Genomic DNA, 23,269 nt, shown 5'->3' with positions numbered 1-23,269 from the left:
TTGTTAAACGTTCTTATTTATTTATTTATTTCATGTCGTCAATCAAAATTATACTAAGTTTAAAATTGTAACAAAATGGTCTACTTCTGATTGACGACATGAAATAAATAAATAAATTAAGTAGAACTGGCAGCCTTGTCGTCCTGCTTAGTCGCGCTTAGTCGACGACTAAGAAGCTTTTCTCAGATTTTTTTCTTAACGCCCTTTGGGACATCAGTTGAAAATTCAAGCTGTATCATCGACCTGAATTGATTTAACTTTTTTGCATGTAGATCAGGTGCAACTAAACGTCCTGTGTAACATCAATCAAAATTGTCAAGCTGTATCAACGCCTTGAAGTAATTTGACCTTGTCTCAATTAGATCAGTTGCATTTAGTGCCCTGTAGGATATCATTTAATAACTACAAGCTATACCAACGCCCTGGAGTATATTGACTTTGCTCTATGTAGATCAGGTGCAACTCAACGCCCTGTATGACATCAATCGATCAAGCTGTATCAACGCCATGGAATAGTTTAACGTTGTTCCACAGAGGTCCTTGCAAGATCGGGAGCATCTTCATGCCCTGTAGAAAATCAATCGAAATTTCTTATCTGTACCAATGCCCTGTAGTTATTTGACCTTATTATGTATATCAGACGCATCTTGACGCTCTGTAGGACATCATTCGAAATTTTCAAATTGATTCAACGCCCTAGACTAATTTGTAAGATCTGGAGCATCTTTACGTTCTGTAGAAAATTCATCAAAATTTCCGAGCTGTATATACGCCCTAGAATGTTTTGACTTTGCCCTATGTAGATCAGGTTCATCTCAACGCACTGTAGGACATCAATTGAAAATTCCAAGTTTTATCAACGCCGTGCAATAATTTGAAATTGTTTCACGTAGATCAGATGCATCTTAACTCTCTGTGTGACATAATTCGATCCATCTGTGTCGACGCCCTGGAGTAGCTTGACTTTATTCCACATAGATCTTTGCGAGATCTGGAACATCTCAACGCCCTGTAGAAAATCAATCGAAATTGTCATGCTGTGTTAACGTCCTAGAGTAATTTGACCTTATTCCATGCAGATCAAGTGCATCTTGACGCTCTGTAGGAACTCAATTGTAAATTCCTAGCCAACGCCCTGGAAAAATGTGGCTTTATTCCACACTGATCTTTGCAAGATCTAGAGCATCTGAACGCTCTGTAGAAAATCAATCGAAACCTACGTGCTCCAGGGCGTTGATACACCTTGGAGTAATTTGAGCTTATTCCATGTATATCAGATACAACTTAACGCCCTGTAGGACATTAATTATAAACTCTCAGCTGGATCAACGCCCTGGATTAGTATGACCTTTTTCAATGTAGATCAGGTGCATGTGACCGCCCTTTAGGACTTAATTTGATAATTCCAAGCTTTATCAACGCCCTGGAGTAAGAGTCCACAAAGATCTTGGCGAGATCTGAAGCATATTTACGCCCCATAGCAAATCAATCGATTTTCTCTTGCTGTATCAAACCCCTACGGTTATTTGACTTTATCCTATGTAGATCATGCGCACCTCATAGCCCTGTATTTATAACATCAATCGAGATTGTCAATCTATATCAACGCTGTGGAATAATTTGATTAAGCCTCAAGTAGATGAGCTGTATTTTAACGCCCTGTCGGACATTATTTAATAAATTCATTGCTGTATCAACGCCCTGGAGTAATTTTAACGCACCGTAGAACGTCAATAGTAAATTACAGGATGTATCAACACTCAGTAGAATTTTGACAGCATTCCAAATAGATCAGGTGTATTTGAACGTCCTGTATCAAATTAAAATTGTTCCTACTTCAACTAAATTTGGTAAGCTATATCAACGCCCTGGAGTAATTTGACTTTATTTCACCTATATCTTTGCAAGATCTGAAGGATCTTAAAACTTCTTTGCAAAATCAATCGAAATTTCCATGCTGCTTCAACACACTGAAATTACTTGACCTTGTGTTATGTGGATCAGCTGCATCTTAACGCCCTAATTAAGATGAATTGCTAATTCTAAGCGGTACCTACGGCAAATTTGAGCTTATCCTTTGTAGATAAAGTGCGCCTTAACGCCCGAAATCAATTAAAAATTCCAAACTGTATCGACACCCTGGAGTAATTTGACCTTATTTCAAGAAGATTAGGTGCATCATAACGCCCTGAAGGATAAAAATTGTAAAATACAAGCTTCTAAAACGAATTAGAGTAATCTGACATTGTTTTGTGTAGATCATTTCGATCTTAACACTCTGTATCATTTGAAAATTTCAAGCTGTATCAAGGCCCTGGAGTAATGTGACCTTATCCTACATAGATCAGCTGCATATTAACGCCCTTTATGGCATTAATCAAACTTGTTAAGCTGTATGACCCCTTGTCACCACTGAATTCTGAAATTCTGATATTCTTTTGGTGTACATATCACTTTTCCGTGTGAAAACAAAAATTATGTTGAATTCAGCATGAAACAATATCGATCGAATCATCTCAAGTAACTCTTGAAGATACATAAGATACATGAAATTTTGAAGCAGAAAAAATCATTTCATATGTTATAAAGACAATCATTTCGTATTCTTCTTCATTTTGGACCAATAGTCACTATCACATAAAAAGATAGTGACGAAAATTCACTATCAAGTACGCATCAAAAACGGTATTTGAGTTTAAAAAACCAGCTGTAATGAATAATTAACAATTATAAAATTCACTAATAGATCCAACGCCAAACTACTATAATAAACAATAACGTAATATTTTGAAATCCAGATTAATTGTCAATTTTTTTGCACTTTGATACCACTTCAAGAGCGACATTTTATTTTAAAATTAGGCGACATATTTGGCTGAAGTTTGAACCTTTTGTTTAATCCAAAAATAAGGCTCAAACTTTCTAGATGTCCTGCTTTAAGAAACCTTGAGCATTTGTTCGTGAACTTAAATTTTTGATTCTATTTTTTTTATACATAATAATATAAGGAAATCTTTTTATTTTCAGCAGTCTAAGCCGATGCCACGATTAATTTATAATTTTCTTGAAAACTTTTTAAAAACGTTTTTACAATACTTAAAAAATGTCACATGTAGCTGTGACTATTGCCGGCATCCTCTTTTTTTTCAGCAGCCTTTCCCATAAGAACTGCAGGCAAATCTGTTCGACAATTTCACATAAGCCGCAATTTGAGGCGTATTTATTTCAATCAATGACATCCTGGCGAAATTGTTTGTTCGGAAATCTCGTCAGGGGAAGCAGGCTTATTAGTGGATTCCTCTTACGCTAGCTAGCAGTTTGAAGAGAAGCTCATTTTTTGTTACATTTCAGGTATTTTTTCACGTATCTTTCTTTTCATATATCCTAAAACAGAAAAAAAAATGTTTCACCATTAGTGCACCATTCGATCTTAATTTTGTGGTCACCATCAAAAAAGCTAACTAAGGGGTCACCCAAAAATGACATTCATCATTTGAGGGAAGGGGGTGTTCTACAAAAATGTAACAGTGCATGTATTAGGTTTTTGGGGGGGTCTAGAAATCCCGAAAAATTATGGACGTCATATTTGAAACTTCCCTAAGAAAAAACTGAGTTAGAACAGCTTGCAAAAATTAGGTGAGCAATGGTATTAGCCGTTTGAAACGAACAATTTTCTAAATTTAGTAAAACAACATATTTCGTACAACAAAGTAATAAGTATTCAAACGCTGATTATTTCCTCGAGTAAACTGTAAAAAGGAATTAAATTTTGGGTAAAACATCTGGAGGCCATATTGTATTATGAAGCCATCTTGATTTTAAGCAAAAGTATGAGTTATTTAGTATGTTGATACTTATCATGTTGAAATATGAAATAAAAATTGAGTTGCAGCAAATACTCTGCATTTTGAGAATCTGTGTGAGTTTTGATCATCTGTCCATGATTTTGAAGATATTCCGATGTACCAAGAAGGCTCGACATTATTCATATATTTTTTTTTAATTTATAGGTGTTTCTCCGTTTTACATTTTAATTGGAATTAGCATTGAACACAAACTAAACACGTGCAAATGCATATTAGTTCTCATGTGTATGGAATATATGTTAGTTTGATACAATTTTCTTGTGAGACTCCCTCATATACGCCTGGGAGTACAACCGCCCTCTGGGCTATAGCAACGCCTTCCTCGAAAGGGGATGACTAAGAAGCTCAAATTTTGCAACGACAGGGCTGAGAACTGGAGGTGGCTAATTATATGACGAGAAGAAGTTCAATTACTTAACGTATATTTGTTAACTTCTTCAATTCTTTAGTTTTTAACTCTAAAAACAGCTTTGCATGAATAAATTTCTTTGTAAATATTTTTTTTTCTATTTCATTTTCATCATCATTAAATATTTCTAGGGGGAGGGGGGGTGGCTACAAAATCCTGCCCCCTGTTTCTACGCCAATGTTCACAACCTTAGCAGCGCTATACAAAATTACAATAAATGCTTATCAACATGCTTTGAATTTCTGGAAGGTTCAAAAGTCATCTTTCCAAGTATAACATTTTTGGAGTTCAGAACAAAATTCAAACTCGTGACAGTTGCTGTTTTCGCTGGTTGTGCTACTCTACTCGGAACGCCAGTTCCCTGCTTTCCGAATAGCCCCTTTTAAAGTTTTTGGTAGTCAGAAATGTCATAACTTCATACATTATGGAGTGGTAACCGAACTAGTCATTGGTCGTTGTACCCTTCATTGTTTAAATGGCGGTTCTTTCGAGTTGCACCGATCTAAGAATAGCCATATATTCCCTTCTTTTCGATTGCTTACCGTTCTTTCTAGTACTTCAAGATCTCACTGAAGTCCTTTCTTGTCTTTTTTGAACTGCATCACCGGGTAAACGGGTCAATTGGGGAAGAGGATTGTTCGGGGAAATGATGTTAGAGGAAATGACACTCGGGGAAAAGTAGCACAATCATTTTCACTATACGCAGCTTCAATAATACTCATAATACGTAGTCATGGAGTGATCTTTAGTATGGCAGGCATTATTTGATATCCTGGGATATTCTGGAGTTCAGAACATAAGATCTACAGTCATACAGATGAATCTATGACATTTGGTCGAAAGACATTTGGTCGAATGACGTTTGGTCGAATGACGTTTGGTCGAATGACGTTTGGTCGAATGACGTTTCGTCGAATGGACATTTGGTCGAAAAGAATTTAATTGATAAAAGTATTCGACATTTGGTTGAGAGAACATTTAGTAGAGAATTTAGTCAAATGTGGATTTTCAGATTATGGAACAGATTCACATTTTGTTGTTAGTACAGTGATTGAAAATAGGAAGTGCCTTCAATATAATATATTATGGTACTGTTAAAACTACATGATAGAGCGCCAAAAGTCAGCTTTGTTTTACTTCTGAAACTTATATAATGTTGCGTCGAGCGATATTTCGGAGATCCATTTAATCAGACTCTCCCACAACATCGATTTACTTCTTGCATTGTTGACGTTTCTTGTTGACATTTTTTTTTCAGGCTTATTCTGTCACTCGGATGAATTGCGAAGAGCAGATCTTTTAAGGACGAAGTTAACTTCTGTCACCACAGGCTCATCTCTAATCTCTGATTTTGTTTGAATTATTAATCAACCAATTCCATCGACACGCCTCAAGGAATGTAATAGAGCATGAGGTCACAATTAACTGATTTACGATGAGTAGGACAATGACAATGACAGGTGATCAAATAGTTCTATACCCAACCGTTTCATGTTTGATTCCCACATTCAAATTCTCAAGCCCAAAGACCACGCTTTAAGACCTAAAACTCAAAAATGTTTCAAGCAATCACACTGAAAGCTGTCATTCAATAAAGATTAGCAGTTTTTAAAGAACGATGACATTTTTAAAGAATAATAAATTCTATATAGCTTGAAACTTCAATAACTTAGCAATAACAGCTTTTGAGAGGCATTTTTCTTAGAATGATGATATTCTGGAAGAATAATAAATTCAACATATCTTCATGCTCCCAACGTTGAAGTAGGTACTGTAGTTTGAAGAACATTTATAGTAGCTAAATATTTTGGTAAACGTAGGAAAACTATGTCTATAGCATTTGACATAATTTATTTAAGGGTTTTACAAAATTTGGTAAAATAAAACGTCCCGTCTTCAAATCCAAAAACAGCTGAAGAATATAATAATTGACAAGAATAATTATTCCTATTTAGGCAGTAGTAAAAAAATCCAGCTTTGTTCTATATCTATTGAACAAAATGATTTCCCAATAAACCATCATAAAAAAAATTCATCTGATATCCAATCGACAAATTTTCTTTTTACTAGAGGTTCCAATGGTATTTGACCAAATGTCCTTTCGACCAAATTTCATTCGACTAAACGTCATTCGACCAAATGTCCTAAAGCCCATACAGATATGATAAAGATACTATGGAATAAACTGGGATGTTCTTTGCTCGGTTGATAAAATAACAGTAAAATCAGTAAATAATAGTTTGAATTTTATTCCAACATCAATTAAACCAGTAATTTCTAGATCTTTGACAACCTGTGGCACAAAATTCTAATGTATTGGAACATTTATGCGACGGGAAAACGACAACGGACTCACCAACACTGAATTCGCTGGACACATTCTTGTTCGGCTGTGTTATTATCAATCGAGTCATCTTACCGTTTTGAATCATATTGCGGACACTTAAGGCCTTAGTGAAGTATAACTCAGCATAGAGCATACAAAATAAATCATTCTGTATGATTTCTCAGCGTTATCGAGCGTCGGCAACCCTCAACTTTCGAATGGTGGGTAAAGAATACGCTTCCACAGCTTGAATAATTTGAAATAAATCGAAATGTGTGGCATTTCCATGATTCTTATTCCGGACACTTCCTCACTTTAGCTTTACATTCCGGACACTTTGATTCGAATTCCGGACAGCTCATGGAAATCATTTATAGAAAAGTCAAATCAAAAGTTGAAGTCGTCAAGCCACTAAAGAGACGTGTAAGGCAGTTGGACATTATAAGTTCGCATAGTTATTTATAAAAAAAAAGCTGATTAAAACGAGCCTCGAAAACGACAAAAATTGAAACATTTCGTGTGACATATTTCCCATACAAAGTAGAGAATCCGGAATTTGAAGCTGTCCGTAATACGATTCAAAACGGTAGCTCGATTCAAGTGAAATTGCATTTCCGCGAAAAAAGAGCTCTTAAAGTAAAGTTTGAGCTTCTTTCTTGTATTTTGGACTACCTAGAATATGTATCTTTGAATTTTGATCATTTTTTTAAATAACATATAAACAATACACCAAAAAATATGTGCGGTAAAAACTACAATGTTGGGGGTTATATTAAGCGTGATTTACCGGCAACTTTCAGCAGACCAGAAATGCGCTTGATTTTACCATGTCTGTAGTTGAAATCAGATTGGTGGTAATGATTTCTGTCGAATGTACCAGTAATGTGCTGGGATAAAGATGATAAAACGGCATGCAATTCCATGGAAGTTTTAAGAATGGGCGTAGTCAGCTGAAATATTATTTTGTTTTCCCATGTAAGAATGTATCAAGCTGACCATTAAAAAATGCCTGAAAATGGTCCGGCCTTAAAGGATTAAATAATCTAAATACTACTTTGAAACGCTTTTTCAACAAATAAGTACAAAAAAAATATCCACAAAAAACTGCACCAAAGTAATCGTAAAGATTTCCAAGTAGTGCTTTTCCTTACCTGGCAAATGCATAGCAAAAAAGCAAAATTTATCAAAAAATAATCACAATCTGCTATATTCTATATTGAGTTAAAAGAAGATATATGTACAATCTTAAGCAATATACCTGAATTCCACTCTCGAAGAAAAGCTCCCTTGAATTATAGCCACCGAGTTTATTTCTTCCGGGTCGTTAGCAAATAAATACTGAGCGAACAAGTGCTCATCAATTTTCCACCTTTGCTGTGAATCTCAGATTTCCCATTTATCAACAGTAGGTAGTAGTAGCAAGTGAGTGAACGGGAATTGAACGAATGAAACCACGATAACATCTCCAGGGCAGTAAGGTCTGTGATGAAGTTAATTTGTGAAATTCAAGCAATGATAACTTTAAAACCAATACCTACATCCAAAAACTTCAGGTTGCTCCTTTTCATAAGCAATAATGCCAAAAGGGTCTTCTTTAAACGAGTGGTTAGAGTCCACGGCTACAAAGCAAAGCCATGCTGAAGATGTCTGTATTTAAATCCCGGTGAGTCCAGGATCTTTTCGTAATGAAAATTTCCTTGACTTTTTTGGGCATAGAGTATCATTGTACTTGCCACACGATATACTATACAAATGCGAAAATGGAAACTTTAGTAAAGAAAACTCTCAGTTAATAACTGTGGAAGTGCTCATAAAAACACTAAGCTGAGAAGCAGGCTCTGTTCCAGTGACGACGTTAATGCCAAGAAGAAGAAAGCAAAAGAGTAATAAGAAGATGACAAACGAATAGAAGAAGTGAAGTAATAAGAAAAATCAGAAGTAAAGTAGGTACACATAATAAAAATATTGCCTTTGGGTTCCACGGCGTCCACATAAAATATTGGTGTTGTTATTTTCATATAACCGGATAATTTTAGACAAGAAAGGGTTTCACTTTTAACGACAATAATATTTTCAAAATGTTAAAGGGCTTTGCATTTTCCAAGTTCACTTCGTCTCAGTTCTTATACAGTACATACAAGCATGAGGGTCGTAAAATTTTACGCGCATGAAAAATGGCAGATAAAAGCTCAAATTTCGACCAACTCTTTTGCAAACTTTGAAGAACCAGAAGCCGTTCCGCAAAAGATGAACGATGTTTGCCGCAAGAAGTTCGCGGAACAGTGAAATTTTAGAACGATGAGTGCTGCTGCTGATGAAGGGACGATATCGTGGAAAGCCGGAGGGAAAGTTTTACCTTCGCACCGCACAAAGTTGGAGTTTGTTTTTCCGAGATTTACTGCCGATATTAACCAATGGGGTGGGCGAATGGAGAAAAGGATTCATGGGCAGGAATGACGATAAATATTGATATATGTTTTTGGTGGGGAAGATCACTTTCGAATGGTGCGAAGGACTCGTTATTGTAGTATGGTAATGTGATAGCATTCTTGGTGAAATTATAAGGTACAAATTACTCAAATCTACTCTTGATTCTCTTCAAGGCAAGAATGGCATTTCTCACCCAACAAATCATATAATATTTAAGGTGAAGATGAATCGAAGCCAAAGTTCAAATTTTCAAGAGCACGGATCTGGAGAACCAAACTTCCGTTTATGCTAAAAACTTAATCGATTGGTCACTAGCTGGTGGTGACCAATCGATTAAGTTTTCAGCTTAAACGGACGTTTGGTTCTCCAGATCCGTGCTCTTGAATATTTGAACTTTGGCTTCGATTCATCTTCACCTTAAATCACAATCTTGGGAAAACACAAATCTTAATGTCTTTAGCAACCACTTCTGCTGGTCGGAGGTCAATCGGAGGTCGAGCCCTCGGAGTTCGTCAAGCACATGGCACTTTATTGCAGCTAAATGTTACGTCGTACGTATGTGTTGTGAGAACCTCCGTATGCAGCAGACGAGTAGTTCTTCCATTCTAGCCAGCAAAAACCGCAGTGAAGCAAAATGTATGGCCTTCAAGAGTAACTATATGAGTCGTCATTTTTCCTCCCATCGGAGCCGGCATCCGCATATGAAAAACGATGGCCCTGGGAGGCAAATTCTCCGTGCGGCCTAACTTAACGAGTGCACGACATAGATTCGTCTCAATGTTCCGTGGCATGTCCGTCCATATGCGTCGTCCCCACGTATCTGCACGTCCACCCCCCCTAATGGATGAAGGATGTCAAGGCTCGGGTCTTTCATGTAAGAGGTTGCGCGTCGAAGTGAGTAACGTCTTCCGGTTCACGGCCCATTTTTGTCACCGGTGATGCTGTATACGGTTGCGGACAAAGTCGTCTTTGGTGAGCTTTGCCCAAGTTTATGGTTACCTGAATTAATAATGTTTCCCCAGCTACCAGGCTAGTAGCTAATACGAGACGGATCATGAGCCACTACTGCATGAGGGAGTTGATAACACACAAGACAATTTTATTCAATGCGGTAAAGTTGAATTCATTACGTGTTTTGATTAGCTACATTCTTAACATTGAAAGCTGCAGTTCCATATGTGTGATATCAATAAACTTAATTCCAATATAAATTATTTTTCGTCTTGACCTAAATTTCAGAAACTTTAGGTCAATCTGGGTAAGATTGTTAAAACTATTCCTCAATATCATGAAACCACGGAGATTTCATAAGTTGACTCCTCTAAAGATCATTGAAGTAATTCTTACATGATCTGAAAACTTTAGCAGATTCCCGTCCTAACAAAAACGAATCTATGAAAAAAAAATTACGAATTTCCAATGTTTTTCAAGAGAGCTCGTACAGAATTGACTCTAACAACAAATCATGACCAAAATATCAATAAAAACAAATGTTTTATATACTTAAGCCTTTACATTGCTTACAGCCTCCACAGCTAAGCCCATCCTTCCTCGTTGTTTATTTCAAAGCAGTACACTTCAACCATGCGGCGGTGGTGCCGAAACTCGATTGAGTGCCAACTGCATCGTTGCGGTTACCCAAATTTCGCTTGTAGCTCCAAAACCACAACTTTTGCTGCAACCCAGTCTAGTCCTGTAAAAGTGCCATCGATGCATACGGATTGCATGGCAACTTACCCGTAGCTCGTCTTCCGTCGCGCAGTTAGATCTAGCAGAAAACATACAAGTAGGAGTTAAAACCCGGCAAAATATACCCCGCAAGCACTGCAGCTATTCCCCGCAGTACTGAAATGCACAACTTGAAGAGTTTCACCCAAACGAGAGGCGTTCGGGTTCAATGGCGCAACTTTTCTCGTTATCTGCATATCGACGAGTGCTGTGCTGATGTTTGCCGTGTGGAAGCACTGCAAGACGGATCAGTGTAACATGAGCAAGCACTTCGACCCACAGTGGTTCAGTTTAGCAAAAACCCAATTTCCAAACATGGTTTTTAGTGGCAAAACAAAGTCAAACATTCACCTACAATAGTAAATAGTTAATTTTGAACTTTAAAATCTGAACCACAGTGCGACCAGTGACAAAACTCGAGAGTTAACTCTGTGTCATCGCCAACGTCATCGTTACAGTCACAGAAGTGGCCGTGTAAGCAAATGGTGAATCAAGGATTCTTCTTCGAAGCAGCAGTATCAATATCTGGAATTCGGAAGGACATACGTGCATCCGTAGTTTGAGGTTGAATCGGCATTCCTGTTGTTTGTACCGGAACGTTCCTGGCAGTAATCAATCGAATGCAATAAAAATACGTACATCTATAAGTTCGCGTTTAAATTTAATAAAACGTGAGCCGTGCCATTTAACGAGTGTTTACTCAACAGTTTTATTTGCATTTTCGATGGTTGATCAAACACACCAAATGGCATCATTAAACGACTCTGGAAAGAATGAAATACCCATTTGCATATTTAAGGTGATTATCAAACAAAGCCAAACTTGAAATTTTCAAGTGCACAAGACGAGAGTATCTGACAACAGTTCGCGTTGAAAACCAATCAACTTGCTTGCTTGGTGGTGGTGACCAATGGGATAGATTTTTAACGCGAAGCGCTGTTTGGTTGTTAAGTCTTGTGCTCTTTAAAATTTGAGGTGTGGCTTCGTTCTACAATCACCTTAACCACCATGCACCGGTGCATCTTCAGCTGATGATTTCAATGTTGCAATCAATTTCGATTTGCACTGCTGATGCATCTGTTTTATTTAATCGCAAAAAACATCACAAACAAATTTAAATATCCAAGAAATTAAATTGCCTCTAACTTACCTTGGGGATCATAAATAAATAACGTCCATGATTTGGGGGAGGAGGGAGTGTCTACGGAAGTGTGACAGTGCATGTAACAGGTACCGTAAAACGGGGTAACTTTGATAATGCGGGTAACTTTGATAATGCGAGACTCTCAACATACTAGACGAAATAACAAAGTTCCTGTTAATCTGTTAAGCAAAACGAATGCAAAAGTAAAGAGTATTAGTATGACACTGCATGTTAAAGCTATTTCCGTTGGAATCAAGTACATTTGAGGATTTATATGCATAAATGGAAAATTTAAAAGATTTTAGCAATTTTGAAATGCTCTCAAACAATCTGTTCTACGATAACTATTTGATGAAGTCATAATGAATTCGTCACTTATACTTGATAGCCTAGTTATAGTAGAACTCGAATTCGGTCTCAAAACTCTTAGCGAATACTATTTTTACAAACTGGAACCATTTTTGTAATCTAAGTCAGAAATTTCCATATAGCGTTAAACGCCTAAAGATATGCAACACCCTACAAATGTTCTGTAATTCATTCAATTTTGTTCGAGTGATGCTCCATTATCAAAGTTACCCCAAAACAGAAAACCGACTTTCGATTACATGAAAAATTATATATCCATTAAGAATAAATCTTTTGGAAATCTATCAACTGGAATCGATAGTTAGGATGCCAGTACTTGTTTTAAAAATATGAATTAAAATTCTTTGAAACAGCATGCATAAATATTTAAGTTTTTTTCGAAAAAAACTATCAAAGTTACTCCGTTTTACGGTATTGTAAAAGCGCGACAGAGGAGGGAGGGGTGGGGTTCTAGAAATCCTGAAAAAACGATGGACGTCTTATTTGGATCTTCCCTTATCTGTTCACCATTGTTGGTGGAGTCTGTGGTCACCGCTACTGCTTAATAAGCAGAAGGACATGGGTTCAATCACAGGTCCGTCCCTTTCCTCGTATTTGTAGTTCAATCTTTCACTTGCTTCTACCTTCCACTCTTAATCTATCGCATTTGATCTATTCGTTCTTTGCATTTGCTAGAACCAGAAACGGAAAAACACTGTGTTTCTACGCTCTCATTCTTCAATCATAATAGCACACTGAGGATGTCTGTTAGTCCCAAGTAGTCATCTGATTGATTCCTTGTGTAAGTGCAGTTGATCAGGCGATACTGGAGTATCAAACAAGTAATTCTGGAGTAGCAAGAGAACCTTAGTAAACTTTAGAGTTCATGGCTTCCTCCATGAATTTCTTCAAACGCAGTTGCACTGATTTTGTGTACCATAACTCAATACCTCCCTACCTCGATGATCCCTCCAATATCAATTTAAAGATAATTGACCGTTGCTTAAAATCTCCGCATATTGTTCCGGATCATGCTATCTTGTGCTATCTGCTGAAAGTCAGTATGGACGTGGCATATGCTGTAGTATTTTGACTTCCGATCTAGCTTTCTGAACGCAGCTTTAGGTTCTTCAGCAGGCTTCACGAAGGATGCTGAGTCTTTCGTTCCACCAGAACGTTGGACTTAGCTGATTTCTAGAATTCAGTTTCGTCGACATCAAACGCATCAAACGCTCTAGCTGGTGCTTCTGTTAACTCACCTGCATCAATGTTTAGAACACTTTCATGCTGCTCTGAGTTTTACGATGAAATATTCCATCGTCTTCTACTACAGTACAATTTCCCTGATCAGTGCTGTATTAGATCACCTTATGATCATTGTGAGTGAACTCTTTAGTTCAGGTTGCTCATCCGTGACAAACTGCAGAAGTCGACGATAGATTCCCGGCCGTTTATGAGAAATACGCTTGCGAAGTCTTCGTTGCACAGCTTTCAACTGGCGTACTCCCTCGCGCTGGTCAGTCTGCTTCTCCTCTCCACAGCCTGCTGCTCCGGTGGTTACCGGAAAACGCTCGGTCAGCTTATCGGTTGGCACATCCAATATTTGGGCATAGTACACTACTGTCCAGCTCGGCGGAGCGTACGACGACCCTGCTGATTTTCATACGAGTGCGTTTGCGTTCTTGCGGAGCTTCTCCCATATTGTACTGCGATAACAGTGCGCTCCTCAAACATGTTATTGTAATTTCGTCTAGATCTTCACTTCCTGGAGTAAAGCTGTAATACTTGCCTTGTTGCCTCATTCATTTATTTAGTCAACATCTAAACAGATAACACTGAATCAACAATTTCACGCCACAACACTCGGTTCGTGGCCGCATCTCTTCATCCTCGGTTCCGCCCCACGTTGGCCAAATCGATACGCACTTGATCCGCCCACCTTGCTCGCTGCGCTCCACGCCTTCTTGTACCAACCGAATCCAAAGCGAACACTATCTTTGCAGGATTGCTGTCCGGCATTCTTGCAACATGCCCTGCCCATCGTATCCTTCCAGCTTTGGCCACCTTCTGGATACTGGGTTCGCCGTAGAGTTGGGCGAGCTTGTGGTTCATCCTTCGCCGCCACACACCGTCCACGATTCATGCCCGTAGAGGACTACGGTATGAGCGTTTTGTACATGATACATTTGGTGCGGGCGTGAATCTTTTTTGACCGCAGCTTCTTGTCGAGGCCGTAGTAGACCCGACTTCCACTGATGATGCGCCTCTGTATTACACGGCTAACGTTATTGTCAACCGTCCGCAAGGATCCAAGGTAGACGAACTCATCGACCACCTCGAACGTATCCCCGTGTATCGTAACACTGCTACCTAGGCGAGCCCTGTCGCGCTCGGCTCCATCAGCTAGCATGTTCTTTGTCTTGGCTGCATTCACCACCAGTCCAACTTTCGCTGCCTCGCGTTTCAGGCGGGTGTACAGGTCTGCGACCTTTTCAAATGTTCTGCCGACAATGTCCATATCATCCGCGAGTGCAATGTTGAACAACAGGCACGAAAGTCCATCACCTTGTCGTAGTCCCCGGCGGGATCCAAATGAACTGAAATGTTCGCCTGAAACCTTCACTCAATTTTGCACACTTTCCATCGTCGCTCTTATAAGTTTCGTGAGCTTGCCGGGAAAGCTGTTCTCGTCCATGATTTTCCATAGCTCTACGTGGTCGATACTGTCGTATGCCGCCTTGAAATCGATGAAAAGGTGATGCGTTGGGACCTGGTATTCACGACATTTTTGGAGGATTTGCCGTACAGTAAAGATCTGGTCCGTTGTTGATCGGCCGTCAACGAAGCCGGCTTGATAATTTCCCACGAACTCGTTTACAACAGGTGACAGACGACGAAAGATGATCTGGGATAATACTTTGTAGGCCGCATTTAGAATGGTGATCGCTCGAAAGTTCTCACAATCTAACTTGTCGCCTTTCTTGTAGATGGGGCATATATATTACCCCTTCCTTCAACTCCTCCGGTAGCTGTTGTTTCCCAGATTGTGCCTATCAGCCGGTGCAGACAAATGCCCAGTCTCTCCGGGCCCATCTTTATGAGTTCAGCTCCTATACCATCCTTACTAGCAGTTTTATTGTTCTTGAGCTGGTGAATGGCATTCTTAACCTCCCTCAAAGTGGGGGCTGGTAGGTTTCCATCCTCCGCAGTACCAACGAAGGCATTTCCTCCGTTGTCCTAACCCTTATTGCCTATTCCCAGCGCCATTCAGATGTTCGTCGAAGCGCTGCTTCCACCTTTCGATCACCTCATGCTCGTCCGTCAAAATGCTCCCATCCTTATCCCTGCACATCTCGGCTCGCGGCACGAAGCCGTTGCGAGATGCGTTGAGCTTCTGATAGAACTTGCGTGTTTTTTGAGACCGGCACAGCTGTTCCATCTCCTCGCACTCCGTCTCCTCCAGGCGGCGTTTTCTCTCCCGAAAGAAACGGGTCTGCTGTTGCTGTTTCCGTCTATAACGCTCCACGTTCTGCCGGGTCTCTTGCTGCAGCATGACCCCCCGCGCTGCATTCTTCTCTTCCAGAATCTGCCTACATTCCTCGTCGAATCAATCGTTCCGTCGATTCCGTCCCACGTACCCGACGTTGCTCTCAGCTGCATTGTTGATGGCTGCCTTCACTGTTCTCCAGCTCACCCTCTTCCGGTAATGTAGCCTCGAGGTGCTGCACGTATGCCGCTGCGACATCCGGTTGCTCGAGTCGCTCTAGGTCATACCGGGGCGGCCGTCGGTACCGTACGTTGTTAACGACGGAGAGTTTTGGGCACTGTTTAACCATCACCAGATAGTGGTCAGAGTCGATATTAGCGCCACGATAGGTCCTGTCGTCGATGATGTCGGAGAAGTGCCGTCCATCAATCAGAACGTGGTTGATTTGTGATTCTGTCTGCTGTGGTGATCTCCAGTTGTTTTGGATATGGAATGCTGTGCTGGAAGTAGGTGCTACGAATGGCCATATTATTGGAGGCGTCAATGAGTCGTAACCCATTTTAGTTCGTCAGCCGGTGGGCGCTGAACTTTCCAATAGTCAGTCTGAACTCCTCCTCCTGGCCAACCTGAGCCTTTAGATCTCCTATGATGATTTTGACGTCATGGCTTAGGCAGCTGTCGTACTCGCGTTCGAGCTGCGCGTAAAAAGCATCTTTATCATCATCAGTGCTTCCGGAGGGTTGTGCACGTTTATTATGCTGAAGTTCAAGAAGCGGCCTTTAAGCCTCAACATACACATTCTTTCACACCAGCCACCACTCGATTACGCACCTCTGCATGTTCCCAGCTCATGTGTGTTGCCGCAGCTCTGGTAGATGGTATGGTTAGCTCTAAACTTTCGCACCATTGATCCCTTCCAGCACACTTCCTGCAACGCTACGATGCCGAATCCACGGTCCTTCAGCACGTCGGCGAGTATGCGTGTGCTCCCGATGAAGTTGAGAGATTTACAGTTCCACGTATCGAGCTTCCAATCGCTAGTCCCTTTACGTTACTGTGGTCTTTGCCGATTGTCCCGGTTTGTATTCTTTCGTTGATTATTCGTTGCTTGATGTTTGGTAAATGGCTGGGCATGGCGTACCATTGGTGCCTCGCGTACCTGAAGGAATAAAATAGACCCATCTGTGCGGTCCTTAGCCTCCTCTTTTTGCTTCTGCAAACCTGGAGCGTCTGTACTCCATGTTAGGAGAGGCTCACAACAGCGTCTGTTCCCCATGTCAGGGGCGGCTGATCATCGTCCGAGTGCCAGAGTAGGACTCTAAGCTAACTGCGTACTATGGTCTGCCGAACATTTAGGGGGAATGGTCCTCCGGAAATCTAGGGAGTTGGTGTCAGACCCTGCAAGCCAGTCGTAAAAACATCAAGCAACGAATAATCAACGAGAAAATACGAGAATACCTGTGTCACTTCTAGTTCAGTTATAGATGAGTGACCACCCTGGCACATTATGACCATCGAAATATCCCAGGAACGACCACCTGGGATCCTAAAGCGTTGATTTTTATGATAACTTTATATTAGACACTTTTATAAAATCCAATTGTGCACATTTTTGGTGAAGCCACCCAAAAGTATATACGTTTTTCGTTCAAAAAAACATTATTTTCAAAATTTAATTATTCTCTTCAAACAAAAAACGTCCAAAACACAGTTTTCTCACCATTCATAGTAAAAAAAGATAATCTTTCTAATGGCATCGAAATTATGTAACATCCGTTTGCACATTTCAGAGATATCGACATTTGAAAACAATCATTTTTTCGAAGAAAATCTACGATGACTTTTAAATCATAAGAGATATAACAGTGATTTTCTCGGGAAAACGTTGCGAAATTGAAATTGCTAAAAGTGCTCGGTACAAAGTTTTAACGAGAAGTTATCGCATAAAAAGTTATGGAGAAAAAACTGATGTTTCAGGACCACCCTAATTTATTTGTTTAAATAAAAAATATCATAACTCGCGAACAATAAAAGATAGAAATTTAGGTTCCTGGGCGAAGCTACTCCAAATCGATTGCTTTAAAACATTGTAGAACATTGTGTTGGTCTAAATGCATCCGCAAAAAAGTTTATATACTGATTTCCTAATCCACGCGAGCCATCATAATTTCACAACACTGAAAAAATGTCTAAAAAATATGGAGAAACTTTCCCGAAGATACCATATATCTAAGACTGGCAGTTTAGACGCAAACATTTTTGTCTTCCTAGATATAGCTGTGGAACCAATGTGCAATGTTGAACAGTTAATTCTTAAGTGCGTCGCCCTGCTTCAATCCATCAAACGTCACAAACGAGGTTGATACCTCGTCCGCAATCCGAACAGTTTGATTTCGAACTGGACTAAATAGTTTTTCCGGAAAACCATGCTAAAACATTATCTGCCACAGTTTATTTCTTTTTATTGAATTGTAAGCCGTATTGAAATCAAGTAACAGATCTTGAGTCTGCAAGTTATACTCCCGGATTATCATTCGCGAAGTAAACATCTGGTCCGTTTAGGATAGGCCCTCACGAAAATCGGCTAGGAGTTTTGCCAACGAAGTACTGCTCGAGCAATCTGGGTCTGTAAAACAGAATGCGCGACAGTATTCAGCAAGGTAATTCCTATGTAATTGACACGCTCCAGTTTGTGCACTTTCTTGTAGATCAGGCGTATGAAGCCATCCAACCAGACGGTGGGCATCTCCTCGTTCTCTCATTACTTCAGAAGTGCTCGGTGTATCGACTGCTAAAGCTGCTCATTTCCGTCCTTGAGAAGTTCGAACGGGATCTCGTCTTTCTCTATAGTTTTACGGTTCGAACGGCTCACCATAGTAGGATGTCCGAAAAGAACTTGAAACTATTGAGAACCAGAGCAACAGGTTCAGAACTCTGATAAAACCGACTGGTTCGATGAAGAGTGCCAGAGAGTGACAGACGTGAATAATGTCGCCAGAAGCCGTTAGCTTGTGGTCGGTATCCAACAAAACAAAGAAAACAAACCAACACAGCAAAATGAAAAGACAGCACGAAGGTATGATAGGTGAAGCTCAATATACCATGTACGGGAACGATGTGCGGAGATTTCATGCAACGGTCAATAACGCGCGGCACAATACCGTGCCAGTGCCCGCCATGTGCAATTATTAGGAAGAGTATTTGCTGACCGCTAAAACGGCTGTCAGGTGGAAGGGCAGCTTTCAGCAGTTTTCGATCGGTGAAAATGTAGCGAAAAATCGGCGAAAATAGGATGAACAATGACGATGACGATCAGGCTATCAGCGAGCTAAAGAACTGTAAAACTCAATTAATTCTCTTTCTTATATTCTCAGGAATTACTCCGAACATAGATTGTGCCCTTAATTAAACAAGATATCTCTCACTCACTTACAAGATACTGATGCAGTGTTTTTTTTTCATGACTTTTTCTATCGGTTCTTCAATAATGACTTCAGGGAATACTGATTCTTCATTAATGTTTTCGCTTGTGAACAGTTCCCAAGCTCGGATGTGAACGCGAATTACGACAAAATTATGACAGCTGTTTGTTCTTGTTAAAATCACAAGACAACAAAGATGATTAACTTTGACAAGCTGAATTTAGAACAACTTCTGCTTCATCATTTAATATATAAAATATATAAAAAAAATAAAAATAAATTTAGAATAACAGTAACCAACATTTTTGAAAAGTTAACAATCTAATGAGATTAGCATTAAATCAATGGAGACATGAATAACTAACATTGAAACATTGATTGAAATATAACAGTTGAACAATATAACAAAACATTACGACATTGAAAGTGAAGTAACAATAAATGATAAGATTTTGTTGTGATACTTGTGCGTGAAATTGCTGATTTTAAAGTGTATGAAGCGTGTATATTGATTGATCATTAAATGAAGCAGTGCAATAAGCACAGGTTCTTGCGTTATTCGTTATAACTTACTTGAAATGGCAAGAAACCTAAGAAATAGTGTTCAAAAGTTAAAACTTCAATAGGAAAAATCCATCCGAAATCCGAGTCAAAACAACAAAGCTTGAGTAAACATTTCAGATGCACTCTTCCACTTGGCGGTCACGTTACGAAGCAGCTTCAAACAAACATCGAAACATCAACGATTCCATAAGATAAATTGCGGAATTTTATTAGTTTTGAAATGACGGCATCAACAAAAACAGGATCAGGAAGAAAAAAGGGAAAGCGTACAGTGAGAATTTGATTATGACTGGGCAAAACTGTAGTAACAACACAAACACAAATGAAACCCGAAACAGTGAAGCGAAACGATAACACGGGATGGAACGAATTACTGTCCGGTAATGTGGCCCATTTTTATGTGAAAAAAATAGATGCTACTTTAAAAGTTTGAGTGGAATCCGTCAACTCTTAGGGCTTATCGAACTTGAAGTTTGTGTAGAGAAATCGACCAAATATATGGCAAAACTAATTCAACTACTTTTTGGCCATGAGAAAGAAGATATTTGGGGGGTATAACTTAAGGTTTAAGAAGATTGATCATTATGGGCCACCCTAATGTCCAGTTTCCCTCCGAACAGATCCCGCTGCCATCACCACTGTGTGAAAACTCATCAACCGAAACAACATTGCGCAGATAGAAGAAACTTGCAAAACGTAAAAAAATCGAGCTTTTCTAGCACCATCAAATATGCGATATAAAAATGTGAACAATCTGTGCTCTAAACGATTCTTCGTGTGCTTACCCTCGCCGTCGGACTTTAGGTAGAGCTTTCCTCGGGGACTCAAATACGTCCGGAGTGGTTCTGGTGGTTGGATTGAATTTTGGGATTGTTGTTGATGTTGATGTGGTTATTGTTGTTGTTGTATTTGATGTCGTTGTTATAATTGTTAGCGTTGAAGTTGGGTTGGTGTGGTTTTTTTGGTTAGTTGGATGTCGGATCGGAGAAATCAAGAAAGCAACGGACATAGAAAAAGAGAAAGAGAAGAACAGAATGTAATGAGAAATTTCTGTGAGCTTCCGAGTAGAGTTACATATCGAATGATATCGAGAGGTATGATGATGCAATTAAGTACGTATGAGTGAGATGACATAGTGACAATATCGATTTGTATTACCGTTAAGTCACCAGTCACCGTGCGGGCTCCATTCACCGTGCACATATACAAATTCCTACAAAATATTCATACAATTTTCACAAATTATTCTTTTGTCAGCAAAATAAGATAAAACTAATAAAATGAAGTAGTTTTTGTCACAAAACATTTTGAAAAACCTAGTTTATGTAGTCAAAATCATGTGAATTCTGTTCGATAATGAGATTTTTCAACACTCTTAGTAGAAATGCCAAAAATTACCATTTTTCATTTTAACGTTAGAGTATGAAATTTTTCAAAATTTCAACAAGTTTACACTGTGGATACTACTAGTTAGATGTATTTCATCGTATGAGCAATGAAATTTTATGCAATTTTTAATTTTTCATTGTGTTTCAGTCAAAACCCAAATGCACGGTAAATGGACCCTTTTTAATATGTATGGTTCCCATTACCGTGCATTACTGTAAAAAGCTTGAAATTATTCGGTAATATTAGATTTATTGTTATGTCGTGATTAAAAAACTTCATATTGAGTGTTTGAGTGAATATGAAATGGTTTGGACAATACAGTCAAACCTCCTATAACGATTTCAATGAAAAATTATTTATTTAGTAAATTTTTAAACGTTTTATGGTTTTTATTATAAATGAAGATTTTAATATTCTTAAAAATAAGTGCGCACACTACTAGCAACATAGTTGCTCCATTAACAAACGTTTCTTCAAGATACAAAATTAAATCATGACGAAAACTATATGCACGGTGAATGGTGCACTAGTGTGCACGGTAAATGGTGACATAGCACGGTACAAGGCGACTTTAACATTACATTTTCAAACATATTTTTATAGTATTTTTTGTTATCCAACACTAGTTTTATATTTTTTTCCTGAATTATTATATAATTGCACGCTACGTAGTGGTATTCTAGTACGCATCAAATTCTTTGGCAAAGTTATACAATTTGTTGCAGTGCAAATTTTTCTTAAATGCACGGTGAATGGTAGCTTGACGGTACATTGACACTCCTGTTTAGAAATATTTGTAGAGTGCTATCAGTGATACTAGTTGTGTTGAATCAGAGGCATATCCATAATTATTTCATCGACAAATGAATGGCCTTATAAATTAAATTTTAGTAGAATCATTCAAAAGTCAAATTTTTAGCAAAGCGATTCATTGTGGTTCAGATGTCCTTCATGTACACGTTCATGCATTACCATTTTAAGAAAGCCCATTTGTTGATTTTTGTTACTACTCTCATGAAAAAAAACTAATGTACATGATATAAAATGTGTAAAAGAAAAACTTAAGAGAGGGGGGAAAATCAGCTGTCAGTCCTGCTTAGTCACGCTTTGTCGACGACCAAGAAGCTTTTCTCAGACTTTTATCGCCCAAATTTATAAAAAAATGATAAGTGTTGTAATACATCTTTGCAAAATAAGGACAGCACCCTGTAGAACATCAACCGAAATTTCTAAGCTATATCAGCGCCCTGTAGAAAATTGGTCCTTGTCTCAAATTGTTCTTTCCGGGATCATGAGCATGCCCTAGTGTAAACCTTATCTGACGTAGATCTCTGCGAGGTCATAAGCATGTTAACGCCCTTCTATAATTCTTCAATCAAAATTCCCTAACTGTATCAAAGCCTTGTAGTATTCTGACTGATCTTTGCGATGTCATGAGTTTTGACCTTATCTCCCATAGATTTTTACGAGACATGAGGGCGTTAACATTTCCCATCGAAATTTCTTGCTGTATCAGCGGCCAAAAGTGAACCTTTTCGAATGTAGATCTTTGAGAAGTCATGAGCGTATTAACGCCTAGTAGGACATCAATCGAAATTTTCAAGCTGTATTAGCGCCTTGTGGTGATGTGACCTTTTAACCATGTTAACGCTTGAATTTTGACATTTTCTTACGTAGATTTTTGCGAAGTCATGAAAATGTTAACGCCCGGTAAAACATTAATCGAAAGTATGCGAAGTGATGAACATGTTAACATTCTGTTGGACATTACACTAAATGTTCAAGTTGTATCAGTGCCCTCGGGAGCACACGCATACTTGCCGATGTACTGAAGGACCGCGAATTCGGCATCGTAGCGTTGCATAAAGTTTGTTGGAAGGGATCAATGGTGCAAACGTTATAGGTAACTGTACATCTAGAGCTGCGGCAAAACACACGAGCTGGGAACAGCTTTCATCGTGATGGGTGATATGCAGAGACGCGTGATCGGGTGGTGGCAATTCAATGAGAGAATGTGCAAGTTGAGGCTCAAAGGCCGGTTCTTCAACTTCAGCATAACAAACGTGCACAGCCCTCACTCTGGAAGCACTGATGATGATAAAGACGCTTTTAAAGCGCAGCTCGAACGCGAGTACGACAGCTGCCCAAGCCACGAC

The 23,269-nt window shown here is 39.1% G+C and overlaps 1 protein-coding gene across 3 annotated transcripts in view; it reads right to left on the bottom strand.

The window, feature by feature from the left end:
* Positions 1-23,269, bottom strand: part of LOC5563715 (peripheral plasma membrane protein CASK) — a 706,277-nt gene that overhangs the window by 297,922 nt on the left and 385,086 nt on the right. For 2 of the 3 annotated variants that reach the window (XM_021837537.1, XM_021837535.1), the window contains exon 6: positions 20,510-20,569. The exons of the other annotated variant lie outside the window; for it this stretch is intronic. In XM_021837537.1, the coding sequence (XP_021693229.1) occupies positions 20,510-20,569 (60 nt within the window). The remainder of the gene's footprint in view (positions 1-20,509; positions 20,570-23,269) is intronic. 3 annotated transcript variants of the gene reach the window in all.

The sequence above is a fragment of the Aedes aegypti genome, chromosome 1 (assembly GCF_002204515.2).
Source record: "Aedes aegypti strain LVP_AGWG chromosome 1, AaegL5.0 Primary Assembly, whole genome shotgun sequence".
NCBI classification, from domain to species: Eukaryota; Metazoa; Arthropoda; class Insecta; order Diptera; family Culicidae; genus Aedes; species Aedes aegypti.
The sequence above is the reverse complement of the archived record's forward strand: the minus strand, read 5'-3'. Positions and strand labels throughout refer to the sequence as shown.